The 12,761-nt window shown below is 35.4% G+C and overlaps 2 protein-coding genes across 2 annotated transcripts in view; one reads left to right on the top strand and one right to left on the bottom strand.

Annotated features, from left to right (window-relative positions):
- Positions 1-1,623, top strand: part of LOC106711531 (chondroitin sulfate synthase 1) — a 33,652-nt gene extending 32,029 nt beyond the window's left edge. The window contains exons 5-6 of the mRNA XM_014503868.2: positions 9-210; positions 310-1,623. Coding sequence (XP_014359354.2) covers positions 9-210; positions 310-1,505 — 1,398 coding nt within the window. The 3' untranslated portion in view covers positions 1,506-1,623. The remainder of the gene's footprint in view (positions 1-8; positions 211-309) is intronic.
- A 5,542-nt stretch (positions 1,624-7,165) lies between these two features.
- On the bottom strand, positions 7,166-12,514 carry LOC106711551 (pro-resilin). Its single transcript, XM_014503895.2, has 2 exons — positions 12,430-12,514; positions 7,166-7,888 (listed from the first exon to the last, which is right to left on the bottom strand). The coding sequence occupies exons 1-2, from the start codon at positions 12,445-12,447 to the stop codon at positions 7,415-7,417; spliced, it is 492 nt and encodes a 163-aa protein (XP_014359381.1). The 5' UTR covers positions 12,448-12,514; the 3' UTR covers positions 7,166-7,414.
- Between the last annotated feature and the right edge of the window lie 247 nt (positions 12,515-12,761).

Raw genomic sequence — 12,761 nt, 5'->3', positions numbered from 1 at the left:
TTTGACAGGTGATGGAGATAATAAACGCGCCGTCCCGGCAGCGCGGGCGCGTGATCGACTTCAACGAGCTGCTGTACGGGTACACGCGCCTGCAGCCGCTGCACGGCGCCGACCACGCGCTCGACCTCCTGCTCAAGTACAGGCGCTACCGCGGCCGCAAGATGACCGCCGCCGTGCGCCGCCACGCCTACCTGCAGCAGTCCTTCACCGGTACATCCACTTCGCGACACCTCAAACTATATTGCGAACACGCTCACTGACAACACTAACATACGCATCAACGCTTTTCTCAATGTATCTACTTTACAGGTACGGAGATCAGAGAGTTGCCGATCGGCGAGCCTCCTCCCCCCGAGGATCCCGCCATCCTGGAGCAGGTGGAGGGCGTGGAGTACGAGGACTTCGACGAGCCGAGCCAGCAGCAGGGCTTCCTGGAGCGGCTGGACGTGCGCGGCGCGCTCGAGAGCGGCCTCATGCGCATACACAGCAACCTGCCCAAGGTGCTCCAGTGGAGCGGCGGCGAGCTCGAGTACCCGCTCTACGACAGGCGCATTCACTTCGTCATGCCTCTCTCCGGCCGACAGGAAACCTTCGGCAGGTTCATGAAAAACTACGAGGATATCGTGCTGAAAACCGACCAGGCGGTGTCCTTGATTATAGTGCTCTACTTAGATAGTAAGAACCCGTTGGATTACGTGAACACGCAGTCTCTAGTCAAGTATTACACGGATATGTACGGCAAAGATATAAGAATAATACAAATGGGCTCGACCACATTCTCGAGAGGGGCGGCTCTAACGGAGGGGCTGAAGCTGTGTCAGGACGACGACCTGATCTTCTTCATAGACGTCGACATGATGTTCAACCATTTATCGCTGAGAAGAATCAGAATCAACACGATTAAGTACACACAAGTCTACTTCCCCATAGTGTTCAGCGAGTTCAACCCTGACGTGGTAAACGGTGAAGATTATAACAAATTCAAAGATGAAATATTAATCGCGGACGATGATATCGGGAAGTTCGTCGAAGAAGAGGAAGAGACACCGAAGACTGAACGAGAACTCGCAGACTTGAAGTACAGCACTGAGATAAACGATGAGAACGGATACTTCAGACAGTACGGATTCGGTATTTTAGGTCTATACAAGTGCGATTTTATGCGAGTGGGAGGTTTCGATTTAAACATTAAGGGCTGGGGTATGGAGGACGTGCAGTTGTTTGAAACTTTAATCAAATCCAACCTAACAGTGTATAGAACGGCCGACGATAGTTTAGTGCACAAGTTTCATTCGGTGGACTGTGACAAGAATTTGGAAAAGAGTCAGTTCCTAATGTGTCTGGGTACAAAGGCGTCCACTTACGGTAGTGACAAGCACATGGCGTACTACATGTTGAACCACCAGGAGGTGTTGTGGCCTCAGGAGCAACATGACAACGAACAAGATAAAACCAATGCAGAGGATGTCGATAAAAAAGAAGTCAAAGAAAAAGGTGCCAGCTAATACAGGGTGATACCGGGCCAGTCTTAAAATTCGAGTTAAAAAGTGAGGTTATGTCTCATTTTTGTTGTTCCACAGACTATAATAATAAAGAACAGACAATAGATAATATTTTTTTATGTTTTTTAAATCGATCATGAACAAATATGATTTAATTTAGGCTGTATGTTTTATTTATATTATTTAGGCGCTTGGTTTTAAATACTTTGATTGATAATGTGCCAAAATGACAGTGTTTGTAAGAAAGATATTGTGTGTACTTTGTACCAATGTAAATAAATTTATTTTCATTGTTGTATAAAACTCTTGTATTATTTGCTTAGTGTGTAATTGAGTTAGACTTGCGAGAGGAAATTTAATATTCCTTTAGTTTCATTATTGATCGAAGTATTTGTAATATTTCTATCTATAGGCATAGATTATTAGTTACCTTTCAATGACATCTATATATAAATTAGATTTATGGTCTGTTTGTTAACTTTGGGCTGTACAGTTTTGTTTGTATAATTTTTAATTTATTGTCATAAGTATATAAAAGTGAGATGTTGTCGAAAATCCATATTTTTAGATGCATTTAGAAACATAGATGATATAGAATTAAAATTAATAAAATGTTCCTAATAATCAAACTATTAAATGATAAAAATAATTGAGGGAATAAAATATTTTTTTAAACAGTTTTGACGTCTTTGAAGGTGATACCAAAATTTTACCTTACAAAACATTTTAAAACATACTTAGAGTTATTTTAAGTATTTTGTGCCAAACAAAATAACTTCTTTAATAAGAGAGGAAATATAAATATTTATATACGCAATTAAAATATTTAAATAGCAATAAAATAATACAGTTGTTTAATTTTATAAAATTTGTAAGGCAATGAATATAATCGAAATTCCAATAGTGAATTTTTGGTATAGTAAAATATTTAGTTAGGTATATCGTTCCAAATATACTTAATCGTATTAAAATCAGTTGCTTTTCTATCTTATATAATATTTATAATACTTCGACGTAAGATTCGTGTAAAATATTTTTTTTAATCTATGCGTATTTTCCCGCCTTCGTTGCTCTGATGTGTCTAGTTTCCATCGCATACTCTTTGTTCCCTTACCTTTTTTAGGCAAAAGTAAAAGGGCTTCATATAAGAAAAATCTTTTACTTTCTTCTTTTTTCGTTATAGTTTTTTTTATAGATCGACGAAAATACTCAAACCCTAAACGGTTGTGAAAATAATTCGTTAAACATCTATAGTTTTACAGTATAAAGGCAATGATTACTTATTATTTTATGGAATGCGAATAATTTATTTATTATTAATATGCTGTCATTTATTTGTGGCAGCTAACTCGAAAACTATAGAAATACATCATAATTTTAATATTTTATCTTTTAATTTACAATAATGTAGGCCATTCTTTCCAGATAAATACATTTAATAATATTTTCTTTGCTTCTCCAGTTGTTATGTCTATTTTAAATTGCTCAATAATTGTTAAATTACTAACTTATTGCCTCACAAGGATACTTTCTCAGATTTACCGTGAAATTCTACTGCTGAAAGACTTACGTTAAAACATATAGTTATCTCTTTTTTTCAAAGGCAATAAAAGGAGTGCAAATATGTTTTTGTCCCGAGTGTTCCTTCAATTTTGTTCTCGAGTAACGCGTTTAAATTTTTGTCTTTTTATTTCAGTGTTAATTCCAACTCAATTTGTTTTTGAGTTTACATTTGGACGGACACATTTTAATTTACATGCGAGCTTTATATGACTAGGCCTAGCATGAATATTTGTGACAATCGCCTTTGCATCGTTAACGTTAATTATGTGAAGTATAAGATTTTTGATATACTTTACGTCCGATACGCGTTGCACTTTTAATTCGAATTATGTCGTTGACGATACGATGGCGATTGTCATATTCCTGCTAGGCCCACTGTATTTTAAATTAATTTTTATGTCTCGTGATATTTAGTAACTATTTAATACATTTTAAATATTATTTTATCATTCCTTTTCCATTTTTTTACTATATTAAATTTCGTGATAGTTTTTTTTATAGTGTGATCGAGAAAGCATAATAATTTTATTTTACAAAGTACTTCAAATATCAATGTAAAAATACTTTCTGTATTTTTTATTAGCCTAGTTCAAAAAGATGGAGGTTATCAATTCGACTGTATTTTTTATGTGTGTTTTACTGTAACAAATCTTCCTTGTAAGCATTTTAAAAATATTCCTGTAAATGTTTGTTTGGAGGTTATTGAGCTAAATGTTCTTTTCAGAAAAATTACTAATATTAATTTCTTACAGGAAATGGTTGTCTGTATGTAAATATTAATTTGCTATATTTGTAAAAGAGTTTGTAATGGACCAAAGGTATTTCATGGTTATGTTATGAATTATCAAATTTGTCGAATGAAGGCATATTACGACATGACGGTTTTAACATTGCAGGCAAAATCGATAAGCCTAATCAAGTTTCATAAAATTCAAAAAATTGGAGTGTCTGTATTTAATATAAAAAACAGACTTTGTGCTCCAATTTTAAGAATGTCTGTCTCTATGTCTGTCCTAAAATTCGCGTTTGTACAAAGTAATAATTTTACTGGAAGCTGCTTTATGTGTACGGTCGTAATTTAGGCTTTTTTTTATTCTTGTGGTCTATATAATTGATGTCAATGTCTTCCTTAATTTATTAAATTTTCGACGAACTTTAAACTATTCGTAAAAATGAATCCTCTATCATTGTAAAATGTAAAAATAACCGAATAAAAGAACAACCAGCAGTAATTTTATTTTTATAGATTCAGAAATATCTGCTTAATGGTGTATTTCTGTCGAAATGGTGCTGACCTAATAATTTTAACATTTTTAGATAATAAATGTATTATTTTTTTAAGTATTTTAAATGTAAAGATGCTGTAAATGTTACTTTGTGCTCACTAAGTGCCAATTTTAGTGCTAAGTAGGTAATTATGTAAACATATATATTACAGTGTTTATAATGTTGTAATACTATTTCCTTTTTTTTATATATAAAGTATTGTGATTCTAAAGTGATGAAATTCAATGAAAATAGTACGAAATTAAATATATTTTTCACTTACAATTTGTTTTTTTCTTAAATTTTATTATAAAATGATTCAATGGAATTCGATTTTGTAGTACGAAAGATTAATTTATTTATTTTTTCCACCGGTGACATTAGCCGCGTGATTCTTGTCGAGGGCGACTTCTATATTCTATGCCTAATTTATGAACAATTTCAAATAAATTTAATCTGTAGCTATTCGATAAGTGGAAAAGAAATCTTAGTACGATTACAAAAGTATTTAACCAATTTTTAGCCAACTTCAAATAGGAGGAAGTTATTAATTCCTTTGTATTTTTTTAATATGTCTTATCACGTAACTCCGCAACTGATGCTCCGATTTTGATATTTTTTTCAATCGAAAAGCAGTGCTTGTGTATGGGTGTCATTTTTTTGTTAATTTTTATCCATTACTAGCTGTCGCCCGCGATTCCGTCCGCGCGCAGTTAAAAATTGGGGGGGGGGGGTATGAAAAATAGATGTTGGCCGATTCTCAGACCTACTGAATATGCTCACAAAATTTCATGAGAATCGGTCAAGCCGTTTCGGAGGAGTACGGTGACGAAAACTGTGACACGAGAATTTTATATATTAGATTTTTATATGCTGTTCCGACTCTATGTGCCGAAACACTTTACACAACATCTTATTGTAAGTCTACGTACCGTTTACCTTTCTTTTTTAGAAGAGAATGAGCGGGATGTTATTATGTTATTTGGGCAATAGAAACCCACAGTATCAGTGAGTACAATCTTTGCAAACTGTTTCCTTGCGGTAAGATTGCGTACCTGTCATTACGGCAACAATTAATAATACTTTCGCACGGACTGTGTAATAGACAATTGCATGTTTCGCCATAGAGCAGGAGCATCAGCAGCCGGCCATTGTCTATGCTCGCCAGTTATGTAACTTTATGTAATGCGCTGAGATTATAAGCTAGGGTTAGCAGACAGTTATTGACCACCCTAGTATGATTGTAGATTTGTACTTTACAAGACCTGTACTGCAATGATTATGCCTTGCACACTATAAGCCTTTATACCTTATGCTGCGTTTAAACTTTTGTTGGGTAATCAATTACAACATACTGTATATAAAGACAAAATATAAAACATTCTAGCTGTGAAGTCGACATTCTAGACAAAGTGCATTCACTCCCAAGCGATTCCATAAAGAATTTTCAAAATGTACTTGCTGTCGCCCGCGACTTCGTCTGTGCGGAATTAAAAAAAACTTAATATGTAGCCTATATGTTCTTCCAGATTATGTTTTATATCTATACCAAATTTAATTAAGATCCATTAAGCCTTTCTAGAGATATCTTCGAACAAACATCATTATCCATCCATCCATCTAAATTTTTTAATTTTTTTCTGTCACAACCTTCTCCTGACAATAACAAACACAACAAAAAAAAGTTAAATCGGTCCAGCCGTTCGCGTGGTATGGCGTGACCAAGGGATGTAGGGATTAATTTTTATATATATAAAATGGTACTGTCACGTGACAATCATGTGAGTTATCGAAAGTGACTGTCAGATTTGTACGTTATGGAATCACTTCGGAGCGAATGCACTTTTTTGTATGGGGGAAGATGTGACAATGTAGTCGTAGCCACGATTATTCTGTATATTTTATCATACAAATCTCATGATACTTTTTAAAGGGCTTCTTAATTATGTTTCACTCTAAAAGATGCTGAATCGAAACACAAATCAGCATCAGATCATCACAGTTTGTCTCAAAATGCAGAAGTTAGTTTAGTGACAGCCCTGTATAAGCAATTAAAGGGTTGCGCTGCAAAGATAATGATCCGTTAGTAGTGATAGGTTAGCTTTTGTGGCTCCTAAACCTGCGGTTATCTATCAACGTATTATACTTCTTTATATTTTGTACTCCTACAAATGTAGACTACATTATTATATAATCATCCAATGGATGTAATAATTTGTGGGTACGGCAGTGCCATCGCTAAAGTGAACATGGCCGAACCATCCTTGTCACAAAGCGATTTAGAGAACTTTTGACGCTGTATATGTACCTATTTATGAAAATATTATTTTTAAATTCCTCTAAATTAATTCTAAATTATTCTTACTTTTTTCAGTAATACCGATTTTGAAAATGATAAACAACGAGTTTCATGGCCCGTTCATTAGTCATTAGAATGTAAAATAATCCATCAAAGAGTTCAGTAAAGTTTCTACAATAATTAAGATGGTGATTGTGTTCGCGTAATGTTTTAGAAGATCGTGAGTAAGAAGATTAACCACATTGCATTGAATTGATTATCAAAATAGGTATAGGAAAGTAAAAGGAATAGATGATTTAGCAATAGGTGTATCGAACAGCACTTGGTCAATTGGAGAAGGGTCTCATAAAATACTTACTGTGATAAGGTTATAATGTGACCTTTCGCTAGAGAATGTTTCTTACAGTAACAACTCGTACATACGTAACCTGTGGCAGTAAGCGCACTAATGTTGTGAAGTGAAACAAATGTATACGGTGTCGAAATGTATTTATTGTTTTTTTGTAAAGAAAAAACTTAAAAATAAATTAAACTACATTAACAATAAACTTTTTACAAAACAAGGAGTGAAGGCCGGCGGTGGGACACTTCGCATGAGAATTGGAGCGACTGTCCCCCCGCCGGCCGCAGACCCGTGAGCGCGCACAGTCGCAGGCGTTGGCCGAGCTGGCAGAAACCGCGGCCACCTACATTGTACGTGGCCGACGGTCCATCGGTAAACGTTTAACTATTCGGACGAGAGATGGTGTTGCGTCCGAATTACGAAGGGGGTGATCTTTCCCGCTTAGTAGGGGGCGCCGTAGCTTCCCGAGGGGGCGCTGTAGGAGGAGGAGGGGTAGCCGCCGCTGGAGCCTCCAGACTGCTCGTACTGCGCGACTTGGATGGCCTGGCGGACACCCTCTAGATTGATGTCGACGACGCGACCACTGTAGCCGGGCACGCCGTAGGAGGAAGAGGGCACGCCGTAGGAGGAGGAGGGAGCGCCGTAAGAAGAAGAGGGCGCGCTGTGGCCGCCGCCGAAGCCGGAGCCGGAGGACGCCTCCTCCTTAAGGAGGATCTGGCGCACCTGCTCCAGCAGTTGGGCGTCGACGTGCTGGCCTTCGGAGGTCTGGTAACCTGCGGGCACAGGCTGCAGTGGGCCGCCGCCGCTCAGGCCGCCGCTGAAGCCGCCGCCGCCGTGTCCGCCGGACGGCCGGTTGTAACTGTAGCCGGAGGGGGGCTCGGCGCCTACGCACGCCACCAACGCCAGGGCTATGCACTGCACAACAATGTATACAATTAGTACTTATTGGTTGGAAAAAACTAATCTAAATTAACTTCTCGTATGTCTTAAATCTAAACAATAATAAATTTTATTGTGATGCAATCACTGAAATTCACATGTATTCGTTAACTTTCCAACTTGTCCTAATATTTTACCTTTTCTCGTTAAACAGAAATCGTGCTGATGTAACAAACGACAATTGATAATATTCTAATGCACGTTACGTGAACGAGAATTGTTCTCATCGTATTTTTGAAGCAGGCAGGTGAACAATGTTGCTCGTGTGAAATGTAGACCCGGCAATTAATTAATACGCTTTCTATTTTTTTTACAACTGTGGAACATTGCGATAAAATAACTATGGTAAATATTCAAACATGTTCAACGAAACCGTTACATCACGTGACTATAATAACGCCTAATTAAACAATTCAGTCGTAATAATAAAAACCTTCTAGGTAACATTTTCAGATAAATTTATTGAAAGATCTAACAACTACAACAATCCACTCTTATTAAATTCATTCTTAAGTATGTCGATAAAACTCTATTTTGTGAATTCTAAAGTTAATTGGCGAGTAAAATTCCACGCCACAGGCATAGTATGAGGTCAAGTGATAACGCTAAGTTCTGGTTTTCTAAAATTTATCGACGTTCATCACTTTCTTTTTGCTGTTAGCAGTGAAATTCGGACTTTGATAGACAACGAAGCGGATGCATCTTTTTTAGTCATAATAGCGTCCATTCTAAAATATATCCATTCTGCATAATTGTCATCTCCTGCATTATAAATAGTAAAGATAGTTGTTTGTTCTAATTAAATATGGATTTAAATGATTGATCCTTGTCTAAAAACTACTAAAAGAATAATATATGTACTTCAATCTCAGTCGTAGCATTGTAATGTTGTTATCAATGGAATCAATTCACGACTTGTAAAATATAGCTTTAGGTCACAAAAGTGCATAAAAGAAATAAAAACTAGGTAGAAATACTTATGTAACAAGAGTTTGAACAATATACAATATCTTTCGTTACTATTTTTCATTGTTTATGGATCAAAGTATATTAATTATACTTTTATGAAAAGTGAAAGTGCTTTGTCATAGGTCAGGGAAGTTAGTACATTACACAACAGATGGCGTGCTAAACGTTTCCTGACAAATTTAAACTTAACAAAGCGCGAGTCTATAATATAGATTACTAGCTTTTACCCGCGACTCCGTCCGTGCGGAATAAAAAATAGAAAACGGGGTAAAAATTATCCTATGTCCGTTTCCTGGTTCTAAGCTACCTACCCACCAATTTTCAGCTAAATCAGTTCGACCGATCTTAAGTTATAAATAGTGTAACTAACACGACTTTCTTTTATGTATATAGATTATTACTGATTTCTAAGTTTAGAAATGTATAATAACATCATAATTATGTTTTTGAATAAAAAATGAAAGCTTTCTGTGAAGAAGACTACATTACATCACAAACTGTCTTCCGTCACAATAGTGGAAATCATGGAAACTTATATTCATCCAGTATTCAATTTACATAACTATAGTGAATTTAGAAATTAGTAATTCAAATTTAAGTAATCAGAATGAATTTTCATAATCATTTTAATTAAGTGAAAGTCAAATAAAATTGAAGAGTTTGAATTTATATTTAACATATTATTTTGTTAATTTCGGCTAAATATGTATTGACAAGTTTTGGATTGAGGTAACCAGATATTGTATTAATCTAGGATATGTTCCTTTATTTTTTTACAGTTATAAAATAACAATGCATAATGCTTTCAAAGTGGTTTTTATATGTTTACGTTCAAAAATAATTTTATCTGTTACAATGTTACTTCCACACTAACTGCTGTGTCGTTAATGAATCACTAAGGAAGACCCTTAGCATACATTTTTCATATATACTAAATATACACTACGTGGGACTTCTTAACTTGTCTGCTTCGTGCTATGCGTGGCCCCTAGTGATTTTCATATTTAAGTAAAAAAATTGTTGAACAACATATTTTGTGAAAATGTGGATTGTGTGGTTATCCTAGCGAGTCAATATGCGGGTACTAAAAGTTTTATGGGCGTTCTGTTTGCGGCCGGTAGCCGTTGCGGTGAACGTTAAATTTATGGTATGCCACTGACACGGCCATTACTCTATGGTTTATTTATTTATTAACAAATAAACGGTACTTATACGTTACTTGTGAAAAAAGTGGCGCCAAAAATAATTTCATTGAATAAAAAAGATTTTTATAAAGTACATTTAAAGGATTGCTCTTTGTTTGAAAAAGAAAACCATAGAATAACATAGAAGAAAAATGCTGTAAAATTTTTCCCGCGTTTTAGTGTTACGTCATTTTATTCGTAATCGATAAATTATCGATTCTACGCACGGGGGCGCTTAGAATCGATTGGAATAAACAAAATCGATTACAACATGCAATAGAAGGTTAACCGTTTGATGTGACCGCACGATGAGTACATATTCAGTTATTTAGGTGATGGCTGATATAGAATATTCTTGTCTCGACCTCACTTACTCGAAGATTTTAATTGATTAACTTAATTCGCACAAGTACTAAGTAATTAAAATTGCTCGTTGAAATAACTAGGACTTGAAGATGTTTTCATTAGCCGACTTCAAAAAGAAGGAGGTTATCAATTCGACTGATTTTTTTTTTAAATAAACTATAATTAATTCTACTTTTAAAAGAATAGGTTACAGATTTGGTGAAACGAAAGTTATGTCAGTTAAAACTGAATTCACAAGTTATTTTCGACAATGAAAAATTACGATATCTGTAAACAAAACTTAAATATACCAATATAGGACATATATGATTGTATTTTGCAAAATATTCCATACTTTAGTTTATGTTACAATTTCCTCGTCGTATTGCATGCGATGGTGAGCGCTTGACCTCTGACCCCACACAGCGGAGGCAGTCTTTGATATTTCACAACTTGGCGAAGGGAAAACTAAGTTACGCAATACAAGTTAATGTGAATTACTATAAGTATGAAACTAATAAATTACGCTTTAGAGTGCTTTTACATTACAAATTAGAATGTTTTAATTATTTATATAACTTTTTGCGAAAAGGAAAGAATTTAAGTTCACGAGTTTATATTCATTTTGTGCGTAGATTTGAGGTGCAAATTGTTATTCTAACTTGTTTTGTAATTTACAAACATATCACAACTTGACGAAAAGAACCCCAAAAAATAGTGAATATCGTATTGCGAGAAAACTACACCGACACACGTATTGTATGCTCCAATAGATAAAGCCCGCTAGAGCCCGATAGAGCCCGCTACGTACGTTTCGTTTTAATTTAACAGTCGAACTGTACTGTAAAAAAAAAAAAATGAGTCCCATCTGCAAGCACTTCCTCTCAATTATAATAATTTTTCTCAAAATCGGACCACCAGGGGCGGAGTTTCGCGGTAACACACATAAAAAAAATACAGTCGAATTGATAACCTCCTTCTTTTTGAAGTCGGCTAAAAATACTGATAGACAGATTAACCTTTTCACGGCCGCTGATTGATATTATCGACGTCAACGCGGTTATATATTTAATCATAAATATGTATCACCATAATGCATGGTATAAGTACTTCATTAATTAATGGTAAAGATTGCATTTTGCTAGCCTACGCAAAATAATGTTTTTATTACCAAGATCTATAAAAAATCCGCGCCGGGCACTAGAGTCACGGTATAAAAGTGTTGACGTATATTTAAGCTAAAACGTATTTGAAACACTGTCTAAGTTTTTTATGGTATAGCCCCAAGTGTTAGGACAAAATTTTAACTGTCAGTTAAACTGTACAGTTAAAACTGAAGGTGAGTAGCGGGCTTTGGTGGGCACAATGCTCTCTCCTATAAAACACATTTAAAACAAAATCCACCAAAAACCAGTTTATCTTTTCCCGCGCTTTTGTATTCCGTTGTAAAATATAAACAAAACAGATGTTTCCTTACATTTAATTTTTACCGTATATTGAAAAAAGATTATTGTAAAATATTTTTTATCAAAAATCTATTGGGAAATCCAATATTATTTAATTTAGTTCGGATTCTCTCATTCCGATAAATTATAGGTGGCGCTTCTATCGTCACTTTACTAGTAAACAGAAGCAATGTCTATGATTCGATCACCGGTCTTTGAGGCAAATTATTAATTTCTCCTTTATTTTAGCGCTAAATTCTAAAAAGTTGCTATCGTTACGACTAATTTGAATATGAAATATATATGTATTTTTTAAATCCTAGGTTTAGACGTTAAAAATCAATAATATTACATTAATTAAAATTATTTCTATCACAATAGTGCTGTCCGTTCTAAAATCATTCTAGTGCAATCCTTTTTTTAACATTAATACAAAGTTCATAAGAAAAGAATGCCATTTCTTACGAACATTTTAAATTAATTCTAATCAATTCACAATTCACGTATAACGTTGCACTTTATGATTTGGGAAGGGCACATCACTTGTCACTGGGCACATGTCGCGGACACTTACCGCTACGAAGGTTCTCATGTTGCTAGCGATGTGTCACTGGGGTTCAAAGCGAACTAGTGTGATGTATTGAGAGTGCAGTAGGTCTATATAGCGTGCTCTGTGCGGTGGGGAGGAGAAAGGACGGGTTGTGTAAGCTGGGAGATGCTGCTATCGGATAGGAAATTATCTAATTAGAGGGCGTCACGCGAATTTTTCGACCATCGATTAGAGGTCGAAGGTTGACCACACGGGAACCTAGCTTGAAAAGTAAACTTGAGCAAATTTTCTGGTATCGTATCATTAACTGAGTTTTGCTGCTATCTAATGTCATAACTCAAAACCGGTGTGGAAAA

The sequence above is a fragment of the Papilio machaon genome, chromosome 20 (genome assembly GCF_912999745.1).
Source record: "Papilio machaon chromosome 20, ilPapMach1.1, whole genome shotgun sequence".
Classification (NCBI taxonomy): Eukaryota; Metazoa; Arthropoda; class Insecta; order Lepidoptera; family Papilionidae; genus Papilio; species Papilio machaon.
This window is presented reverse-complemented; position numbering and strand designations above follow the sequence as displayed.